The sequence below is a fragment of the Neltuma alba genome, unplaced genomic scaffold (genome assembly GCF_004799145.2).
Source record: "Neltuma alba isolate B1F8T4 unplaced genomic scaffold, ASM479914v2 tig00013018_pilon, whole genome shotgun sequence".
Taxonomy (NCBI): domain Eukaryota; kingdom Viridiplantae; phylum Streptophyta; class Magnoliopsida; order Fabales; family Fabaceae; genus Neltuma; species Neltuma alba.
Window position 1 is genome coordinate 93332 of NW_021637365.1, and position 24077 is coordinate 117408.

Below are 24077 nucleotides of genomic sequence, written 5' to 3' on the forward strand. Positions count from 1 at the left end.
TGCTAAATTCTTAAATTAAAAAAAAATTAAAATTTGAATTTAAATACAAGAACAATCAATACATCAACAAGTCTTTAACAGTAGACTCATGCTGAAACTTCTTTTAAAATAGAATTGAGGAAGCATTCTATTAATTCAAGTTGGCGTAAGTGGCAGAAAGTCTTGTCAGTTGAGTAAATATTTGGGGTTCGAGTCATAACCAATGTATAAATACGAGAGATAGCTTTACATTTAAGAGAGATTAACGCCTGCAATTAAGTAATTAACAGTCTTCATATGGAAGCACTTCACATTCTGATGAAAATCCGGGAGAAGCAGCTACCGTACTACCAAAGTACAGAGTCACACCCTTAGGATGGTTCTGTATATAATTTAGTTCAACCTGCAAATTTGAAACCATTCACCTTTCTAATCTCTCTCTCTCTCTCTCGGGTAAAAATGTAAATGGAAACATAATTCTAGAATGAATCACATATTGCAGAGATTTTACCTTAAGCTGCAAAGGAGGAGAAGACAGCCTACACAGCTCTGGAACTTGTTCTAGGTTAATGTTCCGAGGTAGAAACATAATGATATTAGGAGTTATAGCTTGAGCAACCCGAAACAAAGTATAACTGCACAAGAGATTAACATTTTCCCGGTTCAAAGTAACAACAATAACAATAAATCTTATCCCATTACGTTAGATCAGTTGCATGAATTATAATACTACCTCCGGTTCTTAATATAAGAGCTCGTTTAACTTTATTTTGGTCTTAAATATAAAACCCCAGTCTACTTTATGTCTTATATTTATTTATTTTTTTTGAAGGTAGTCTTTATAATAATAGTAGTTCTGGCTAATACATTTGATTAGTAAGGATATTTTAAGAAATACAACACCTATTTATTACAAATAACTAACTTAACTAATTTTCTTAATTTACTCAAATTAGTTAACTAGCTCTTATATTAAGGATCAGAGGTAGTATCACATAAACAATGCTGTCAAAGTCAACAAATTACTACAGTCATTAAATTTTATGAATTATGACACACAGGGAGAACATTAACTTATTTCAATCAAATAAGATGACAACATTGGCTAATTCTAAACCAGGGGAACCAAATATAACCTTCATGAAACTAGAGAGATCAAGAGTACACTTGCGACACTAACATACTGTATGGCCACAAAACTAAATGCCAGTAACATATTGATGCAAGTAGAAATTGAAAAGCTAATCTCATTCAAAAGCAAGCAAGCAGCATGACATACCCATCAACTGGCTTAAGCAACTCAAGTGTGAATGTTTGGACGTCTTTATAAGAAGGACCGCCCCATGGTGGTGAAAGGAACACTATATCTCCCTGGCGGAATGAAATCATAAAAGCAATAAACAGCCCTCAGTTGTTGAACAGGGGCATGGTTCTCAGGGGAAAAAAAAGAAAAAAGAAAAAAGACAGTGACAGTAAAATTTTGCCTTCAACGATGGAGCAAGCGCAAAAAAATCTCCAACAATGAAATCAATATATTCCTCAACTCCATATACTTTTGCATTATTCATTGCCAGTGCAACTTTTGCAGGATCTATGTCTATGGCAATAACATGACAACCCCTGAAAAATTGGATATAACAAACAAACTATAAGAAAGAAGATATAATAACATGTTTGTTTTTGTGTGTGTGTGTGTGTGTGTACATATTATCTAGTTCTTGCAAGGTTTCAAAGCAAAAGCATAGAAATGAAGCTTTGAGATAGTAACTAATTTTTGTACCGATTCCAAATCGATCACCCTAAAAAGTGCAAACTGCAAAAACAAAGACAAGCTATCCTGACAAAATATACCTTTATACCTAAACGCAGGCAACCAAAGTCAATATTAAAAATGCTGAATTTAGGTTGTTCACTGACAGAGTTCTTGCATTGCATTTTTAGCATAAAGTTACCATACAACATTTTCAGCTCAGTTCATAAATGTTGAGAAAATACGGACTTAGACTCTCTGCAGTGCCATAATTTGCCAAGTGCTCTAATGCAGTGTATTATGGACAGTAAAATTGATTATATGTAAAATAAAAATATAAGAAGTAACACAATTTAATTTTATAACTGCTCCTGAGCACTCTATAGAGTTAGGTAGTGCAAGGAATCCAAGTCTAACATGCACATAACTATAGACTGGAAGGAGTAGTAACTTATGAAGTATATGTCAAGGTTCAGAATATGCAGGCAATTACTGAAACTAGGCAGAAATAACAAATAAGAGCTATAAAAGCAGAAGAAAGTTACTTTCTGGCAAACTGAATAGCATTTCCTCCAACTCCAGAGAAGGAATCAATCACAACCTCATGACCCGTACACCTCTCAGCATGTCTAATGGCAATTTCTTCAGGTGTCACAGAGAACCAACCTTCTTCGTCCATTTGGATACCTTGGTCATATTTCGAGAATAGTCTGTATCGTTGGCGCCAATATTTCTTGGTAAGTGGACTAACTCCTTCCTTCGAAGCCTCAGGATTTCTAAAACCCTCAACTGAGGGGGGAAAAAAGATTTATCCATTGGTATTATTCTGCAAGATCCTCCAAGCTTCTTCTCCTCCTCCTTCTTTTCTTGAAAATGAACAAATTTCAAAGGCAAGAATGTGAAATTTTCCTTACCTTGTTGTGGTTGTCTTAGGTTTGAAGTTTCTGTAGTTCTTGGGTTTGAAGTTTCTGTAGTATTCTTCGAGACCTGTCTTGTGTCTCCTCCGTCTTCTGTCAGAGCTTTTCTGCTTCCCCACAAAGGCAAAATGCACAGAGCAACTACTCTCCTGAAACCCCGCAATAATTCTGAGAGACATCTGTAAACCCCCCACATAATCAGAGAGTGTTTGCAAAATTTGAAGCAAACCAAAAAGAAAAGAGATGCGTAAAGGACAGCGCTGACTATTTGGGTTAAGGGAAAGCCTCGGAGAGAGAGAGGGAGAGAGGGAGGGAAGGAACGGGAGAAGCACAGATGAATCGTGGTGGCGCACTGAACTGACTGCGGTTCTTAATTATTTATACCCAGAGAAATAGATTGTTCTGTCATTGTTGCGTGTGCTTATAATTTACGTGAATGTGAATGTGAACTTCAAGTAACACTGAAAGTTTCAATCAAAGATGAAGTCTGGGGTGGTGGAAATCTGATTCAGGCGCGTGGTGGTGGCGCCAAAAGCATCAGGCAAGGATGGAGTTACAAGAGCCAAAAGGAAAAGGAAAAAAAACAAAGGGACCATAGGAAAAAAACCCCCCGGGGCCCGAGAGAGAACATAAAAAATGCACATTAATCCCTTTTTTTTTTTAGTGAACAGAATTTATTATTCAGAAGCAAAAAGCATACAACTAGTTACAAACGAGAGAAGGAGAACCAAAAACAAAAAAGACATGCACATTAATCCTTTTATCATTCGATGATGGTATAAATTTTTTTTAAAAATCTTTAACGGTTATAGTCAATATTTTAACGGTTAATTTTAATTTGCTAACAGTAGGAAAACAACAGTTAAGATTCCTAAATATATAAGACCTATTTTATAATATATTTTACACTATAAAATAGATTTTATATTTAGAATTGAAAAAATAATATTTAATAAGTGAAGCCATATATGATATATCTGAGCCAAAAAATAATAATTGGAGGCATATAAAAGCATAAACAAAGGCCCACGTCAAAAAAATTTCCGCACTTTTAAATCAATATGCACGAGAAGAATTCTGCTCCATTGGTTTTTTTTTTTTTTTTTTACCGTTATATCTTTTTCTCTAGATTCTTTTCACACGAATATCTTTCAATGGTGTCGAATATTTTCACTAGTATGTCTGGTTCGGTAATCAATTCACTCTTGTTATGAATAAAATAATGATTCGATCACTTACTAGCTGGGTGAGGGATGACTGGTTAATTCCAATCTGGAAGAATATTAGATAGCAATATTAACTACTTTAATTTAGCATATTTGAAAAGCCAAATGTAGTTGGGTATACAATAAAAAAAGAAGAAGAAACATTTGGATTCTCAAGTTGTCCTTGCCAGTGCTAATCGCAGAAATTTTTTGGAAGCTAATAAGGAGAATCTAGGAAAAATTGCACTTAGGTCCCACAGAAGATAATTAATTTCAAAAAAGTTTCTGAAAATCCCGAAATGATTCTGAAATCCCCAAAGATAATATTACCAAAATTGTTGTCCACAACTTTCTCTTGTAACATAACTTAGTGAGATATCTCCATTACTTTTCAAGTACCTGAACCTCTTATAGGGTTTTGTAATTTGTTATGTCTTGGTACTCTTATGGAGCGCTTCCCTCCTCAATATGATTTTTAAATTTTATACTCCTTTTTATCCTAGATAATTATATTAGAAAGAACATTTTCAGTTGGAATACGAGATTTACTAATCATGCTTTAGGTCAGTGATCTTCAAAATAATAGATTTGCAATTTTTGCGAGGCAGAAAGATTCTATTTGATCTTATTAATTGCCAATGGAGGAGGATTGTAATGGCTAGCAAGTGGAGAGAGCGAAGGACGTTTTAGTGGTGGCATCTTTGTTGATGCACGCTTTAGCACCATTAACAAGATGCGGAATATGGAGCGACGGATGCTGATGCAACAGCAGATGAATGAAATGTCAGGTGATTCATCGGAAGCTGTCGCCACGGCAGAAGCCGATGAATAAGGTTAGGTTTTGGTGATTCAGATCTACATGCTCAGGAAATTAGTGACAGATTTTGTATAGGCATTTTGAAAATTTGGAGGAAAAGTTTTGCCACTATAATTATGAGAACTTAGGCTTTCGCATTCTGTTCTCACCGTCTTGATGAGAGCTGAGCAGTACTGTGAGGTATTTAGTGAGAGATTATATAGGCATTCTAAGAATTTGGAGAAAGAGTTTTGCCACTATAATTATAATTCTGAGAATTTAAGGGTTTGTTTGGTTGGAGGGGAGGGTAGGGGAGGGGAGGGGAGGGAAAATGAGTCCCTTCCCTCATTTGGTTAAAAATTTTGGAAGGGAGGAGAGCTAAAATGTCCCCTCCCTTCCCCTCATTTTAACTCCCTTTCAAATTAGGGGTTTTTGGAGGGGAGCTAAAATTTTGGACCATTATACTCTTATAGTTTTTTTAATATTCCACTACTACCCATAAAATATATTATTATAATATTTATTTCAAATAAAAAATATATTATCCTAAGTAAAAAATAAAAAATATATTATTTAAATAAAAAATTATAAATATTATAAAATTAATTGTTTTTTATAAATATATTATTTATTAAAAATATTTTAAAGCTGAAAAAAAGGATAGCCTAAAGAGAATAAAATTTCATTTTTCTTAGAGCATATAAAATTTGTTAATTTGATTATTTTAAATATATTATTATATTAATTAGAATAAAAAATTACTGTACCAATTTTTTAATGCACATATTAACATGATAAGACTGAATTTTCATTAGATTATATAATTGAAATTAAGATGTAAATTAATTTATATAATATATCAATAAAAAATATAAACTAATATGTAAGGGTAAAATGGTAAATTGATTATTACTATCCCTCCTCTCCCTTCCTTGAACTAAATAAGAGATCATTAAATATCCTCCCCTCCCTTTCTTTTTAATCAAACCAAACAAGGTGAGGATAAAACCTCCCCTCCTCCGCCCTCTCCCACCCTCCCCTCAAACCAAACAGGCCCTAGAAGTCTGCATTCCGTGGTCATCATTTTGATGGTGCTAAGCAGTATTGTGAGGTACTTTTTTTTGTGATGCAGTTTATTTTAATTTATCCAGTACTTTTAAAATATTTTTTTCAGTATTTCAAAATATTTTGTGATGTAATATCACGAAATAGAGAATATTTTAAAACACTAAATATATATTAAAACATTTTTCTTATTTTTCTGAATTATTTTTCCTTTTTTTTCTTTTTTTTGCTTAAAAAAATTATTTGTATTAAAATTATTTTTGATTAAAGTTCATCTAACCCTCTAAAATATTTTTTGGATCTTTTTAATATCTCAAAATATTTTATGATTCATCTAATGTTCTAAAATATTTTTTTCATATGTATCTAGTGTCTTCAAATATTTTCTATTTCATGACATTGTATTACAAAATATTTTAAAACACTAGATAAATCAAGATGATGAGCATGAAATGCAAACCCGATGAATAAAGAAATGTAAGAACATGATTCGCTTGAAAAAGAGAAAAAAAAGGTCCAGTCATAAAAAAAAATTGCCAACTCATTAAGTCAACTGCCACATAATCATTTTTAACACTGACAAGCCATGTCAGTTAACATAAGGATTTTGACCAAATTTGACTAAAGCTTCAAGGACTCGTATCCTAAAAAATAAACTCTAAGGATCTTGACCAAAATTATAGGGACCACAAAACATGGTTTTCCCAAGAAAGAAAGATGGCGTGCTCCAATTGATAATTATCTAAAAATTAATTAGATCAATTTTATGGTAAGAGATTCTTTTGGTTGCTTGCTAGGTAAGAAAAGCAACATCAGTTCTTATGGCCGAAGCAATGAGAACGAAGGAAATTTTTCGGCATGCTTTAAATAATAACCTGAAAAATAAAAAATGTGATTTCTGAATATGATAATTAAAAACCTGTGCCGTGATTTTTTGTTGGAAGTATTCTTTTGGAAAGAAATCTCATCAAGAGCTACTTAATACTCATCCGATCCTAAATATAAAACTTTTTTTGTAGTATAATTTATATTATAAAAAAGATTTTATATTTAGAACCCGAAGAGTAATTTGAATTCCTAGAGAGGCTAATTTGATTTTGATTGTGTTTTTATGCCTACCACCTCTTTTGTTAAAGCTACTAAACAGAAATTTCTGAAAAAGACTTGATTTTGTAGTATAAAACTTTTGTTGACCGAAAAAGACATTGAAACTTAGTGATATATTTTTTTTATCAAATGTTTTCCGCACAAGCTCTGAAAACCTGATATTTAGATGTCAAAATACAAAACTGAGAAAATTTGGAGAAATTATTTTTCATAATTGTATTTAATTTTCCATTTAATGTCATAGTTTAAAATTTAAAACTAAGTCTATATAATTCAATGAAACATTTAATAAATTTAACCCTTACGGTTAGTTTTATAGATTTTTTTTATTAAGGTTTCAGTGATATAATTAATCATATTTTCCGTTCATATTCAGAACATGTAATATTTATAAAGATAAAAAAGGATAAAATGTATTTATAAAAATAAAAGGGATAAAATGTAGATGATAAAATAAATTTAATTCATGCATATAAAAATATTGAAAATCATTTTAGATATCATGTTGTAATGCTAAATTCTTAAATTAAAAAAATTAAAATTTGAATTAAAATACAAGAACAATCAATCCATCAGCAAGTCTTTAACAGTAGACTCATGCTGAAACTTATTTTAAAATTAAATAGAAGAATCATTCTATTAATTCAAGTTCGCGTGAATGGCAGAAGCTCCAGTCAGTTGAGTAAATACTTGAGGTTCGAGTCATAACCAATGTATAAATATGGGAGACAGTTTTACATTTAAGAGAGATTAACGCCTGTAATTAAGTAATTACAATCTTCATATGGAAGCACTTTACATTCTGATAGAAAATCTGGGAGGAGCAGCTACCGTACTACCAAAGTACAGAGTCACACCCTTAAGATAGTTCTGTACATGATTGAGTTCAACCTGCAAATTTGAAACCATTCACCTTTCTAATCTCTCTCTCTCTCTCTCTCTCTGTGGGGTAAAATTGTAAATGGAAACATAATTCTAGAATGAAAAACATATTGCAGAGATTTTACCTCAAGCTCCAAAGGAGGAGAAGACAGCCTACACAACTCTGCAACTTGTTCTAGGTTAATGTTCCGAGGTAGAAACATAATGATATTAGGAGTTATAGCTTGAGCAACTTTAAACAAGGTATAACTGCACAAGAGATTAACATTTTCCCGGTTCAATGTAACAACAATAACAACAAATCTTATCTCATTACATTAGATCGGTTACATGAATTATGATAATACTTTTGGTTTTTAATATAAAAGTTCGTTTGATTTTTATTTTGATCATAAATATAAAATTTCAATATATTTTGTTTCTTAAATTTATTTATTTTTTTCGAAGGTAATTTTTATAATAATGGTAGTTCTGACGAATACATTTGACTAGTAAGGATATTTTAGGAAAGACAACATCTATTTATCACAAATAACTAACTTTAACAGTTTTCTTAATTTACTCAAATTAGTCAACTAGTTCTTAATTATATTAAGAACCAGAGGTAATATCATATAAAAAATACTGTACAAGTCAACAATTTACTATCATTAAATTTTATGAATTAAGACATACAGGGAGAACACTAACTTATTTCAAACAAATAAGATGACAACATTGGCTAATTTTAAACCAGGGGAACCAAATATAACCTTCATGAAACTAGAGAGATCAAGAGTAAACTTACGACACTAACATACTGTATGGCCACAAAACTAAATGCCAGTAACATATTGATGCAAGTAGAAATTGAAAAGCTAATCTCATTCAAAAGCAAGCAAGCAGCATGACATACCCATCAACTGGCTTAAGCAACTCAAGTGTGAATGTTTGGACGTCTTTATAAGAAGGACCGCCCCATGGTGGTGAAAGGAACACTATATCTCCCTGGCGGAATGAAATCATAAAAGCAATAAACAGCCCTCAGTTGTTGAACAGGGGCATGGTTCTCAGGGGAAAAAAAAAAAAAGAAAAAAGACAGTGACAGTAAAATTTTGCCTTCAACGATGGAGCAAGCGCAAAAAAATCTCCAACAATGAAATCAATATATTCCTCAACTCCATATACTTTTGCATTATTCATTGCCAGTGCAACTTTTGCAGGATCTATGTCTATGGCAATAACATGACAACCCCTGAAAAATTGGATATAACAGACAAACTATAAGAACGAAGATATAATAACATGTTTGTGTGTGTGTGTGTGTACATATTGTCTAGTTCCTGCAAGGTTCCAAAGCAAAAGCATAGAAATGAAGCTTTGAGATAGTAACTAATTTTTGCACTGATTCCAAATCGATTACCCTAAAAAGTGCAAACTGCAAAAACAAAGACAAGCTATCCTGACAAAATATACCTCTGTACCTAAACGAAGGCAACCAAAGTCAATATTAAAAATGCTGAATTTAGGTTGTTCACTGACAGAGTTCTTGCATTGCATTTTTAGCATAAAATTACCATACAACATTTTCAGCTCGCTTCATATATGATGAGAAAATACGGATTTAGATTCTCTGCAGTGCCATAATTTGTCAAGTGCTCAAATGCAGTGTATTATGGACAGTAAAATTGATTATATGTAAAATAAAAATATAAGAAGTAACACAATTTAATTTTATAACTGCTCTTGAGCACTCTATGGAGTTAGGCAGTGCAAGGAATACAAGTCTAACATGCACATAACTATCGACTGGAAGGAGTAGTAATTTATGAAGTATATGTCAAGGTTCAGAATATGCAGGCAATTACTGAAACTAGGCAGAAATAACAAATAAGACCTATAAAAGCAGAAGAAAGTTACTTTCTGGCAAACTGAATAGCATTTCCTCCAACTCCAGAGAAGGCATCAATCACAACCTCATGACCCGTACACCTCCCAGCATGTCTAATGGCAATTTCTTCGGGTGTCACAGAGAACCAACCTTCTTCGTCCATTTTGATACCTTGGTCATATTTCGAGAATAGTCTGTATCGCTGGCGCCAATATTTCTTGGTAAGTCGACTAATTCCTTCCTTCGAAGCCTCAGGATTTCTAAAACCCTTAACTGAGGGGGAAAAAAAGATTTATGCATTGGTACTGTTCTGCAAGATCCTCAAAGCTTCTCCTCCTCCTCCTTCTTTTCTTGAAAATGAACAAATTTCAAAGGCCAGAATGTGAAATTTTCCTTACCTTGTTTTGGTTTTCTTGGGTTTGAAGTTTCTGTAGTTCTTGGGTTTGAAGTTTCTGTAGTATTCTTCGAGACCTGTCTAGTGTCTCCTCCGTCTTCTGTCAGAGCTTTTCTGCTTGCCCACAAAGGCAAAATGCACAGAGCAACTGCTCTCCTGAAACCCAGCAATAATACTGGGAGACATCTGCAGACCCTACACATAATCAGAAAGTGTTTGCAAAATTTGAAGCAAACCAAAAAGAAAAGAGATGCGTAAAGGACAGCGCTGACTATTTGGGTTAAGGGTAAGCCTCGGAGAGAGAGAGAGGGAGAGAGGGAGGGAAGGAATGGGAGAAGCAAAGATGAATCGTGGTGGATCACTGAACTGACTGGGGTTCTTAATTATTTATACCCAGAGAAATAGATTGTTTTGTCATTGTTGCTTGTGCTTATAATTTACATGAATGTGAATGTGAATGTGAATTTCAAGTAACCCTGAATGTTTCAATCAAAGATGAAGTCTGGGGTGGTGGAAATCTGATTCCGGCGCGTGGTGGTGGCGCCAAAAGCATCAGGCAAGGATGGAGTTACAAGAGCCAAAAGGAAAAGGAAAAAAGAAATTGACCATAAAAAAAAAACCGGGGGGGGGGGGAAGAGAACATGAAAAATGCACATTAATCCTTTTATCATTCGATGATGGTAAAAAAAATTTAACGGTTATAGTCAACATTTTAACGGTCAACTTTAATTTGCTAACAGTAGGAAAAAAAACAGCTAAGATTTAAAATTTTTAAAGTAAATTTGTACAAAATAAAACTTTCATTTTCCTCAAATCAAACAAAGAATTGTTTGAATTTGAAAGATATACTTTGTAGTGTTTATATAGATACAATATATTCCTTCGGTCTTAAATATATAGAACCTATTTTATAATATATTTTACACTATAAATAGATTTTATATTTAGGATTAGAAGAGTAATATTTAATAAGTGAAGCCACACATAATATATCTGAGCAAAAAAAAAAAAAGGGGAGGCATATAAAAGCATAAACAAAGGCCCACGTCAAAAAAATTTCCGCACTTTTAAACCAATATGCACGAGAAGAATTCTGCTCCATTGCTTTTTTTCTTTCTTTCTTTTTTTTTTTACCGTTCATATCTTTTTCTCTAGATTCTTTTCACACGAATATCTTTCAATGGTGTCGAATATTTTCACTAGTATGTCTGGTTCGGTAATCAATTCACTCTTGTTATGAATAAAATAATGATTCGATCACTTACTAATTGGTGAAGGATGACTGGTTAATTCTAATCTGGAAGAATATTAGAGAGCAATACAAACTACTTTAATTTAGCATATTTGAAAAGCTAAATGTAGTTGGGTATACAATTAAAAAAAAAAAACATTTGGATTCTCAAGTTGTCCTTGCCAATGCTAATCGCATAAATTTTTTGGAAGCTAACAAGTGGAATCCATCGTAAACCAATATGAAACTTAACAAGAAAGAAAGACGCCATTCTCTTAATAATTATTTTAAAATTAATTTAAATTGTGCTTTTGTAGAAAGATCAAGTGAAGTTACTATCAGCTTTATGGTAAGAGATTCTTTTGGCTGGCTGGTTGCTCGATGATTTTGTAAGAAAATGCAAGGCAGCATAATTTCTTATGGCAGAAGCAATGACAACGAGGAAGCTTTCTGGCAAGCTTTAAAAAATGTGATTTTTTTTTAATATGGCAATTAAAAGCCTGTGTCATGATTTTTGATTGGAGATGTGATATCTTGATTGAAAACATTCTTTCGCAAAGAAATTTCATCAGGAATCACTTAATAATTTGTATTCTTAGATAACTAACTTGATTGATGCTTGTCTTTTATTCCCATCACCTCTTTCCTTACAACAATTTTTGAAAATAGAGTTTTAACTGAAGAAGCTAGGATAAGAATGAATTGATTTGTATATTGTCTACATGTTGTTATGGTTTTTTGACTTTGTAGGTTTGATTTAGTCATACAAAGGTTTTTTTTTTGGACGAAAAAACTGAAACTTAGTAATACACTACTTTTGATACAGAATATAAGAACTAAATAACTAATTTGACAATATCAAGGAAATTAGTTAAATTGGTTAATTGTAATAAATGTGTATTGACTTTTCTAAACTATACTTTTTAATCATGTATATTTGAATTATTTTTAGTGTTAACTAAGGAATGAAAACCCGGACCGAACCGGCTGGTTCGCAAACCAATCACCTGTCCGGTCTAGGTGATTGACAAAATCGGTGACAAAATGAACCGGCGTGACTTGGCTAAACTCGGAATAAACTGGGATTAACTCACGCAACCCGTTGGTCTGAGTGAGTTACCGAGTTGTTTGAAAGCTCCCCAGTTCCCATGCTTTCAAAAACTTTATTTCAAAAAAAAAAAAGGACACAGACCGGCGTCGGGTTCTTTTGCTCTTAAGTCTAAACCTTGTTGCTGCTATGACAGTCTCCTTGCGATCATTCTTTTTAGTTCATTATAGCAAGATCTTCCTGCCACTTTTCACTACAAACTCACCAGATAGGCGTGGAGAAGCCATGGACACTCTCAAAAAAGAGAGAAGGAGGAAGTTTACAAGAAATCTGCCTCCAAGCCGGCTGTGATGTATGTGAAGGAAATGTAAATGAAAGGACAACACTAACTTGAGACATGATGTGTGAGGAGAGGAGGGAGGTAAGTGAACACATGTGAGAAAGAAAGAGTAAAGTGGAAAATAATTAAGAAAATAGGAGGAAAGATTGGGTCCTAAGACAGAGAACAAAGAAAAAAAAATAATGGAGAGAAAAATTCATATACATCAGAATATTTTGTAATTTGGAGATTTATTCAAAGATCAAATATTATATTTTTATAATTAAATTATATTATTTTAATTATCATCGGTTTGATTCTAAGTTGACTCTGGTCTAACCCGCTAGCCCTTGAACCAGTGCCTCTACCGGTTTAGTTTTTAGTACCTTGGTGGTAACCACTTACCATCAATAGAAATATTTTAGAGAAAAAACTATAAATATGGGGATAAAGTATATTAAAATCTTATATTTAGGACCAAATATAATCTCAACTCGCTTTTATATTAAGGAATAGAGGTAATATATATTTTTTTATCAAATGCTATTTTTTTGCATAAGCTCTAAAAATTTGATTTTGAGATTATAATGGAAAGAGGCCTATTGAGTACATCATTGATGATGTCCCTAAAGGCATACCAAAGGATGATTGAAAAAAAATGGTTGAGTTTAGAAAAACTCTTGAGCTAAAGGTATATTTGTTTTAAATTATAATAATCTAACTTTTGTTTTAAATTATGTGACTAAGGACAATAGTTGGGAGAAAGAGAGTGGATTGCTCATGGGAAGGTTGGAGAATTTTGAGATATTTTTATTTTCTTTAGAAATATATAGTATCTATAATTTCACAAGGATGAAGAAGAAAAACTACAAACTCAACATGATGGTATCAAAATAAGAAAGCCATATATAACTGGTCGAATTTATAAAAGAAGTAAACAAACAAATTGAGGTTCAACTGGCTAAAATATGTTAGAATATGTATGATTACCTTGCCCAACAATTTGAAAACCTACAAGTAATTATTTATAATACTTTAATTTTATAACAATTTATAGTCATGATTATTTTTTTCTACGTAGGAACTCTCCAAATATAATGATATACATGGTAGCAGCTATTAGAGAACACATAAGGCCATAATAGCCTCTGCAACAGGCATGAAAGGTTTGAGAGACATTGACTTTGGGCAGTTTCAAGAAGAGATCCTAATGGACCTTAGAGTAAAGATTCGACAGTTAGTGTGAACGGAGATTCTTTTAAACATTTAGTAAGAGATTTGTACAGAGGTGCAAAAGAAAATATTTTCTTCTTCCATAAAGTCAAGTGAGCATGTCCAGGGCTTGAGTTATATCCATTGGAGATAAACAACTAAATCCAAATCCTTCCTCGAATTAGACTACGGCTTCATGAATTAATGGACCTTAGAGTAAAGATTCGACAGTTAGTGTGAACGGAGATTCTTTTAAACATTTAGTAAGAGATTTGTACAGAGGTGCAAAAGAAAATATTTTCTTCCATAAAGTCAAGTGAGCATGTCCAGGGCTTGAGTTATATCCATTGGAGATAAACAACTAAAATCCAAATCCTTCCTCGAATTAGACTACGATGAATTGGTAATATCTAAATCACATTCTGATACCATTTGAAGTCAAAAGCAAATATTTTCCTCTATGAAGTCAAGTGAGCATGTCCGAAACTTGAGTTGTATTTATTGTAGATGAACAACTCAAATCCAGATCCCTCTTAAACTAGGCTAAGGATTCATGAATTGGTAATACCTAAATCACGTTTTGATACCACTTGAAGTTACTAGGTTTACTTTGTAATAATTTATAGTCATGATTATTTTTTCTATGTAGGAATTCTCCAAACAGAACCGTATGAATGACAACAGCCGATAGAGGGCACCTAAAACTGCAACGGTCTCTACATCAGGCATGAAATGTGTGAGGGACATTGACTTCAAATAATTTTGATAAGAGATCCTAATGGATCTTAGAGCCAAGATTCGAGGAGAGGTTATCTAATTGTGCAGGCCCTGACAGAAACATCTACTCACAGACATACAAAAAATTGTACATCCACACAAAATATTTCTCTTTGTGTGTATAAATAGGACCAAAAAATATCTTCTCTCTCTGCCCTATAAATAGGACCAGAGGAGTATATGGTTAGGTTTTTTGTTGACTTCTCATTGGGAATACTTTATTTTCTACTGCAGTTAAGGAGGTAAAAGATGAGAACTTAATAGAAAATTTTTGAAATCACATTGTCAAGTCACTAATTTGTTTGTTGTATTTACATTTCAAACGGACCAATGGTTGGTTTTATTCTCCCTCTCAGAAGGCCATGGCACAAGGAAAACCTGACCCATGTCCTCTGTATACCCAGTGGCTGAAACAGTTAAAGGTTGTTTAACATTTTAGATTTCATGTATCCTCTGCTTTGCGGGATTAGGGGTTTAATTAGTTGGATACCACTTTGTAAGTTTACATTTTGTTTAAAATTGTAGCAGCAGCAATACCTACCACTTTCTAAATTGATCTCCTATTGGAGATGTTTACAGTTATTTGGTATTTCACACTATCAACTAGTTTAGATTTTAGCATTATTGGGTTCAAATAAGTAGTTCTTTTAAACATAATTTTTTCCTATCTATAACGACCCTTCTATTTTAAATGCTACCGAGTCTTTTTCACTTTGCCTAATCATAATTGCCGTGTATTTGATATGAAAGTAATGTTTGAAAAATTAGATCTAACTAGCCAGTTTAGTTAGTTGGATAAGGAATTAATCTAATGTCTTGTCCAACCTTAGGCGCAAAGTAAAAAACGGGCTAGACCTATTCCCAAATCGCGCTCATGCTAGGCTTGGAAGCGTGAATATTTTTTTAGTTAGGTTTTCATTATTATAGTACATATTTAAACTCTAAAATATAACAAATAATGTTCAAGTGAGCAAAATGAAATGTTTTAAGTGCTGTAAGATGGGGTAAGCACATCAATGAAACATGCATGTTCACGTGGTGCTTATATTTTGAAATATTTGAGAAAATATACAATGATTTTAATTGTACACATTTAAATACATATTTGCAAATAATCTAATTTATTTATATGCTTGTTAAGATTTGTTTTCTTCCTTTTATTTTTAATGGACGTGGTAAGGATCATTTTATTGGCTTATCGTTTTCCACCATTCTTCCTTGTATCTTTTTTCAATTATTTTCTCCCCGACTCACTCTTCACAAATAGGAATGTTTTGAAAAAATAAGTTATATTTGTTTTACATATTTATAGTATAATCTTTGGTTCTTCAAGTTTGCATGAATTTTGGTCTCAGTCTTTATAATTTTAAATAGGTTTCAGTTCTTCTAGAGCAAAATACAGGTTTTTATTGAATTATAAAGATGAATATTTTAAAATAGAAAGAAATTTAAGGGACTAAAACCTATGATTTAAAATTTAAGGGATCAATATCAAAATGACGGTAAACTTAAAGGACAAAAAATTATATCAATTTAACCAATCTCTTAATTTACATAATTATAAAATCAACTAGATGGATTATCAAACTTTAAAAGCATTATCCAGCACGCAATATGTTGAGATAAACTCAACTGTAGACGTGATGGGGATCATTTTATTAGCTTATTCTTTTCTATCATTCTTTCTTTTTTCCACTTTTTCTCTCTCCGACTCACTCTATAAATAAAAGTATTTTAGAAAAATAAATTATGCATTTTTTCACATATTTATAGTCTTTAACTAATGGTTAATATAATTCGGTCTTGAGTTTCACGCCATAAATTTTGATCCTTCAAAGACAGGAGTGAAAATAGGTATTACCTTTGATTTTTAATATAAGACCCTGTTTGATTTTATTTTGGTCCTAAATATAAGACCCCAATCCACTTTATCTCTCATATTTATACTTTTTTTTTTCAAAGTAGCCCTTCTAATAATAAGAGTTCTAGTCAATACACTTGATTAGCAATGATATTTAGGAAAAACAACACATATTTATGACAATAACTAACTCAACTTACTTCCTTAATCTCTTCAAATTAGTCAACTAGCTCTTATAATTAGGACCGGAGGTAGTAGTAGACGGCCTGTCAATAGCTTGTGGCCCAACCTTATTTTGGCCTGTTTTGGCGTGGCATGTTTTAAAAAAGAAATAGGTCTAGGCCTGTTTGAATGCTTGTTTAGCTTAATAGATTAGCCCTAGGATTCTTAAGAAGCTTGTTAGGCCGGTTTGGACTTGTTATAAATTTATAATTATAATAATTTGAGAAAATTAGTTAATGTTAATATTTTTAATGTGCTCTTTTAATTTATTTTTTTATATTATTTAATCCTTCTTTAGATTTTGAAGCTTAGTTAACAAGTGAAAATAAGAAAATAATTTTAAATAATAATGTCAATAAATAATGAGATCTTTAAACTTGGGGAAAAAAGACAGAAAAATGGCATGTTAACTTAGGAATGACCAGAATGTCCGCTCAACTTGCAAAATCCCATTTTGGTCATATGAGACCAAATTGGCATTATCTTATGAAATGAAAAGACCAAACTGCCCCTCATTTATTTATTGTTTTTAAAATACCAAATGCTCCTACTGGCCGGCCGGTCGCCGGAGTCGACAATTGGTCACCGGAGCTCCGGCGGTCATAAATAATTTTTTTGAAAATTTTTACAACCTCAGTATAACGGTTAACAACTTTTGTAACGTTATTAACAACTTTAGTATAACAGTTAACAACAGGTTTTCTGAGAAACTCAAGAAGCTCCGGTGGCCAGAAACAATTTGTTTGAAAATTTTTACAACTTCAGTATAACAGTTAACAACTTTTGTAACACTATTAACAACTTCAGTATAGCAGTTAATAACAGGTTTTCTGAGAAACTCAAGAAGCTCCGGTGGCCAGAAAACAATTTGTTTGAAAATTTTTACAACTTCAGTATAACGGTTAACAACTTTTGTGACGCTATTAACAACTTTAGTATAGCAGTTAAACAACAGCTTTTCTGCGAAATTCAACAAGTTTGGTGGCCGGAAACAATTTGTTTGAAAATTTTTACAACTTCAGTATAACGGTTAACAACTTTTGTGACGCTATTAACAACTTCAGTATAGCAGTTAACAACAGGTTTTTTGAGAAACTCAACAAGCTCCGGTGGCCAGAAACAATTTGTTTGAAAATTTTTACAATTTCAGTATAACGGTTAACAACTTTTGTGACGCTATTAACAACTTCAGTATAGCAGTTAACAACAGATTTTCTGAGAAATTCAACAAGTTTCGGTGGCCGGAAACAATTTGTTTGAAAATTTTTACAACTTCAGTATAACGGTTAACAACTCTTGTGACGCTAATAACAACTTCAGTATAGCGATTAACAACAGGTTTTTCAGAAAATTCAACAATTGGTACCAGCAGTTGGAAACAATTTTTTTTGAAAATTTTTACAACTTCCGTATAACGGTTAACAACTTTTGTAATGCTATTAACAACATCTTTTCTTAAAAATTTAAAAAATAGCATTTTTACAACTTTACCAACTACTTTTTTTTTTGAAAAATTTTTACAACTTCAGTATAATAGTTAACAACTTTTGTAATGTTATTAACAATCTCAGTATAGCAGTTAACAACAAATTTTTCAAAAAATTCAAAAAGTAGCATTTTTACTGAAAACCTGTTGTTAACTGTTATACTGAAATTGTTAATAGCGTTACAAAAGTTGTTAACTGTTATACGAAAGTTGTAAAAATTTTCAAAAAAATTGTTTTCGGTCGCCGGACAATTGTTGAATTTTCTGAAAAACCTGTTGTTAATTGCTATACTGAAGTTGTTAATAGCGTCACAAGAGCTGTTAACCGTTATACTGAAGTTCTAAAAAATTTTCAAACAAATTGTTTTCGGCCACCGAAATTTGTTGAATTTCTCAGAAAATCTGTTGTTAACTGCTATACTGAAGTTGTTAATAGTGTCACAAGTGTTGTTAACCGTTATACTGAAGTTGTAAAAATTTTCAAACAAATTGTTTCCGACCACCGGAGCTTGTTGAGTTTCTCAGAAAACCTGTTGTTAACTGCTATACTGAAGTTGCTAATAGTGTAACATCCTAAGTTTTTACCGGGTTTTAATAGCCTCTTTTGGTTGATTTTGAGGATAGATTAGCAATTTAATCTTGATCTTGGTGTTTGGGTTGAATTTGAGGTTTGTTAGAGGAATAGGTGAACGTACCCCTCTCAGGGTATGTTCACCGCGGCGCACCGGGGGTTCCAGGTAGGTTTTGTGTTTCGGGCAGGTTTGGCGACGGCGAAGTCTTGGGGACGCCGCGGCGAAGTTGTTCAGGTGAGCGAGGCTTTCCTTTCGGGAAGGTTTCGCCGCGGCGAAGGTAAGGGTATGCCGCGGCGAAGTTTTTCTGGGCGAGCGAGAGTTTCCTCTCGGGAAGCTTTCGCCGCGGCGAAGTCAGGTTTTCAGGCGAGTAATCCCTCTCGGGATTAGTTCGCCGCGGCGAAGATTGGAGTTCGCCGTGGCGAAAGGTCCCGATTCTATATAGTTGCTGGAGGGTTCAGTTGTGCGAAAATTAGAAAATCTGAAGGAGGAGAGAGGAGCTCTGCTAGGGTTTCATTGTTGAGGCTTGGGAAAGGCATTTCTAAGGATCCATTACCTCAAGTAAGTGATTTTAACCTCTAATCTTCTTTCTTTCTTGGAATTTCTTGGAGTTTCTGAGGATTTTTGGTGGAACCCTAGGATTTTCTAAGTTGTGATGAAATTGAGGTTTTTGACCGATTGTTTTGAGTTTAATTGATTGCATTGGGTTAGTTTAAGTATTTAATCGGTGTAGTTTCCTTGGATTTAAAGAATCTTGAATTTTGGAGTTAGGGTTTATGGAGATAGGTGATTGGGATTGAGGATGACAATGGGAGGTTGATTTTGAGTTTTGTGAATTGGATTATGTTAAGGAGGGTTAAATTGGATGTTTAATCGGTTTAGATTTGTTGGAACCTTAATTGCTCAAATAGATGTTTGGGTGTAGAATTCCTATAGTGGGTCCTTGAGATTATGAATTTTAATTGATGTTTGGAAAGGAATTAAGGTTTTTAATGGATTGCTATGACTTTGGAGTGTTGCCTTGATAGTTATACCCTTTGAGTTGGGTAGAGTTTTGATGGGAGATAAGAATTTTGTATCCCCAAATGTTGTTTTGGCCACATTATTAGTGTGAAAGCTAATATATGATGGTTGTGTGTTTGTGTGCTTGTGTAGACCGATTGTGAGTCTTGGTGGTGCACGGGGCCACATCGTTGGTTTGTTGTTCCTTGCTCAGGCGAGAGGTAACCACTTTCCAATCCTTAGTACTTGCTTCTGTGGTATTGTGAGTAGATTTGTGTTTTGTGCTCCAAGTAGTAATTGTGTTCAAACTATATGTTGTATATAAAAAGGGAAACCGTCTTGGGGGTTTTGATTGATGATGACTGAAATCTTGAAATTGTGAAGGAATATGCCACTAAATGAAGTTACTTATGAGATGTTCAATTACTATATGATTATGATTTGAGCATGATGCATGATTTGGGAATTGTGAGAGTTTTTGATAGTTACTACCACATGGTAAGGCCTCCATTAATGCATGATGGTTGGCTTAGTACGTCCCCCATAGTGAGGGATAGGCCTTTTGGCTCCCTACGTCCCCCAGAGTGAGGGATAGGCCTTTTATGGCTCCTTACGTCCCCCATAGTGAGGGATAGGTTGGTTTCGGCTCCTGAAAATCCCCCAAAGTGAGGGATTTGGTGGTTGGGATTGCATCATTGCACTTGCATAACTTGTTGTGGGCTTGTGGCTATCTTGTTATCATATTATTTGTGAACTACCCCACTTGACACCTCACGAGCACCTATTTAGTAGTACCTAGTATTGGAAAGGCTGGTTACTGGGACTTTGTCTCACCCCGTGGTTTAAAATGTTTTCAGGTGAAGGTTCCGGGCGTGGGCCATCAAGAAGAGACGCAGAGGCTTGAGCTTGGTTAGCTTTAGGCCTCTAACATTTGTATATGTATGGCTAGTATATATTGCCACATTTAGGACTGCTTTTGAAATATTTGTTACCCGGCCTTGTTGTAAACTGGAGAGATTGTATCTCCTTATTTTGGTTGGCCGGAGGCCATTGATAGTGTCTTATGAAACTCTGGATTATTTTGTTGGGAATCTTTTAGATGGGCTGATGTGATGTGTTTTGTTACCCGGGCCGGAGGCTCGGAGGCCTAGTAGATGTAAATGAATGATTTCAGTTGCATGCAACGGTTTAAATGTGAATTCAAAATTAGGCAAATTTCTTCCTACTATGGTAGTTCATTTAACAGATTTGCTTTTTACCATAGTAGTGATTTTATGATGAGTTATAATGTGTTTAAGGTTAAGGGTTTTACAAATAGCGTTACAAAAGTTATTAACCGTTATATTGAAGTGTAAAAATTTTCAAAAAAAATTGTTTCCGGCCGCTGGTACCATTGTTGAATTTTCTGAAAAACTTGTTGTTAAATGCTATACTGAAGTTGTTAATAGCGTTACAAGAGTTGTTAACCGTTATACTGAAGTTGTAAAAATTTTCAAACAAATTGTTTCTGGCCACCGAAACTTGTTGAATTTCTCAGAAAATTTTTGTTAACTGCTATACTGAAGTTGTTAATAGCGTTACAAAAGTTGTTAACCGTTATACTGAAGTTGTAAAAATTTTCAAACAAATTGTTTTCGGCCACCAAAGCTTGTTGAGTTTCTCAGAAACCTGTTATTAACTGCTATACTGAAGTTGTTTATAGCGTTACAAAAGTTGTTAATTGTTATATTGAAGTTGTAAAAATTTTTAAAAAAATTGTTTCCGGCCGCCAGAGCTTGTTGAATTTCCCAGAAAACCTATTGTTAATTGCTATGCTGAAGTTGTTAATAGCGTTACAAAATTATTAACCGTTATATTGAAGTTGTAAAAATTTTCAAAAAAATTATTTATGATCGCTGGAGCTCAGGTGACCAATTGTCGACTCCGGCGACCGGCCGGCCAGTAGGAGCATTTGGTATTTTAAAAACAATAAATAAATGAGGGGCAGTTTGGTCTTTTCATTTCATAAGATAATGCCAATTTGGTCTCATATGACCAAAATGGGATTTTGCAAGTTGAGCGAACGTTCTGGTCATTCCTAAGTTAACATGCCATTTTTCTGTCCTTTTCCCTTTAAACTTTAAAAATATAGATAAAATAGCAACGAAAAGTTTTGTTCTAAGAGGATAGTTAAAATGAAGGGGAAGAAGTGATAAATTAACTAACTTATGTTAATCAAATTATGATGCCCTTTTATTCATTGTAAAATTAATTTTTCTTCCTATTAATTTATCTTAATTTTAATTTTTGTTTTGCATTTAGTTGTAGTCTTGTTCCAAATTTTAACATACAACTATAAATATTTTCAATAATACATTTATTGACCATATTACGATTTAAAATAATACCTACGGTATTAAAATTTAAATAAAAGACTACACTGAAAAACAATTATTTTGTAATATGTATATTTTGCTTTTTCATTAGTATGTGTATTTTTTACTATATAATTTGAAAATTTTAAAATACAGGTTTTTTAATAAGGCTGGACTTTTATACAAGCCAAGATTAGGCTGAAAGATAAGCCTGTAATAGGCACAAGCCAAACTCAGGCTAATTTGCTATAAAACAAGCCTGGCCTGACCTGGCCTTTTTTCGCCCTTACTCTAATAGTAAAATGGTTTAGGTTTTTTATCCAAGTACAAAAACCTTATAGAAAAAGTTTGTTATTGATGATAATAAAAATGTTTTGCATTTTATCAAAAACAATTGTTTACTTCCCGTTAGCCAATGTGGCTATTTCACCTTCACATTGAAATATTGAATCTCAAAATAGATCTTTGAATTTTAAATTTCAAATCAGTATTGTTTACTATATTTTAATAGCAACTGACACTTTTGAAAAGTAAATAGCAACACAATTTTGCATCCATTCCTGATTTGAAATTTCAAAGTTCTAAAGGTATTTTTTTAATTTTCCCTTGAATAAGCTAATTATATTTATTTATTTCCCCCTTCTATATACATTTTTATATAGTATTTGTATTGTATTGAGTAAAATCTTGGGAGGATCCCTTAAAAAGACACTAAAAACAACCTAAATTCTTCTTTGATTATCAAATTTGTCAAATCCCTAATTAAGGCACATGACTCAGAGATATTTTGAAATTTTATGAAATGACTCTAATGCCCATTTCATCAGATGCCAAAAGAGAATTATAAATTAACATGTTCCATTTCATGGTTAACACGTTTCAATTCTAAATTAATAATTTCCGTCTCCATAGTATACTTACAGTAAGTCTTTAAGTAAAACTTGATCACAATGTAGTCTTAAAAATTAACAAGTTTAGTTACGCAATTAACAAATTTCAACTATAAATTAACAGTTTTATGTCTCCATAACACGCTTGTAACATGTCTTTGAATAAAATTTAATTACAATACAATTTTGAAAATAACATGTTTCATTTCATAATTAACACCTTTCAATTCTAAATTAACATTTTTCTATCTCTAAAACACACTTGCAATAAGTCTTTGAATACTGATGGATTACAATATAACTTTAAAAAATTAACAAATTCAATAATGTAGTTAACACATTTCAATTTTACACTAACAACTTGATAATGATAAAAAATTATCATCTCTCTAGCTTTCTAGCAAAAAGAGCATTAGAGTTCGTTTCATAAAATTTTAGAATCTCTCATTAGGTCATATGACCTAATTAAGAATTTGATAAATTCAATAACTCAAATAAGATTTTGGGTTGTTTAAGTGTCTTTTTGGAAGATTTTCCCTAACATCTTTATATAATATTTATTTTGATTTTAAGAAGTCAGTTTTTGGCAACAGGCCACCGGAATCGGGGACTTTTTCAACATCTCCTCCCTCAAGGTTCGCTGCCTCAAATAGCTGTTATACTCATCCAATGATATACTCATCCAATGATAATAACAGGCCTTATTTTACTAGATGAGCTTAGTTACAAGGACCGCACAATGCCATTGTGCTCTATCAATAATCAAATCTTTACATATCTTGACCAGAAGCTCTTGTCAGCGTTCTTGTCGATCTTCCTCTCCCTTTTTTTATAGGATTCTAAACTGTCTGATCTCTCCTTCTTACTGATGCGTCCAATGGCCTTCTCTATACATACCCAAACCATCTCAAATAGTGTTCAACTATTTTCTCTTCTTGAATAAACTTAGCTAGAATATCTAAAAATTATTTTATTGAGTGTTATTAAAAAATTATTTTAAAGTTTGCTCAATAGACTTTTTGAAAAGTTAACGAAAATATTAAAAGTGCACAAGAAAAAAAATTTTAAAGGTAAAATTGTTCCTGAAAAGTACTTTAAAGACAAAATTAAATTATAAAATACTTAAGATAATGTATGTACC

At 32.7% G+C, this 24077-nt stretch overlaps 2 protein-coding genes across 2 annotated transcripts; both read right to left on the reverse strand.

Moving 5' to 3' along the window:
* Nucleotides 1–169: 169 nt before the first annotated feature.
* Nucleotides 170–3148, reverse strand: LOC114733584 (trimethylguanosine synthase-like). The gene is made up of 6 exons (XM_028921058.1): nt 2644–3148; nt 2275–2518; nt 1464–1599; nt 1259–1350; nt 491–614; nt 170–382 (listed from the first exon to the last, which is right to left on the reverse strand). Exons 1-6 carry the CDS (start codon nt 2840–2842, stop codon nt 263–265), a joined length of 915 nt encoding a protein of 304 aa, XP_028776891.1. The 5' UTR covers nt 2843–3148; the 3' UTR covers nt 170–262.
* A 4385-nt stretch (nt 3149–7533) lies between these two features.
* Nucleotides 7534–10411, reverse strand: LOC114733585 (trimethylguanosine synthase-like). The gene is made up of 6 exons (XM_028921059.1): nt 9970–10411; nt 9601–9844; nt 8800–8935; nt 8597–8688; nt 7827–7950; nt 7534–7710 (listed from the first exon to the last, which is right to left on the reverse strand). Exons 1-6 carry the CDS (start codon nt 10166–10168, stop codon nt 7615–7617), a joined length of 891 nt encoding a protein of 296 aa, XP_028776892.1. The 5' UTR covers nt 10169–10411; the 3' UTR covers nt 7534–7614.
* Between the last annotated feature and the right edge of the window lie 13666 nt (nt 10412–24077).

Bases quoted from the DNA above. Each gene is read 5' to 3' on its own strand.
- LOC114733584 (XM_028921058.1), bottom strand. From the start codon at position 2,842: ATGTGGGGGGTTTACAGATGTCTCTCAGAATTATTGCGGGGTTTCAGG. The intron at 615-1,258 runs GTATGTCATGCT...TCTCTTGTGCAG, and splicing joins TTGCTTAAGCCAGTTGATGG to TTATACTTTGTTTCGGGTTG. The intron at 383-490 runs GTAAAATCTCTG...TCAAATTTGCAG, and splicing joins CTCCTCCTTTGCAGCTTAAG to GTTGAACTAAATTATATACA.
- LOC114733585 (XM_028921059.1), bottom strand. From the start codon at position 10,168: ATGTGTAGGGTCTGCAGATGTCTCCCAGTATTATTGCTGGGTTTCAGG. The intron at 9,845-9,969 runs GTAAGGAAAATT...TTTCCCCCTCAG, and splicing joins CCCAAGAAAACCAAAACAAG to TTAAGGGTTTTAGAAATCCT. The intron at 7,711-7,826 runs GTAAAATCTCTG...TCAAATTTGCAG, and splicing joins CTCCTCCTTTGGAGCTTGAG to GTTGAACTCAATCATGTACA.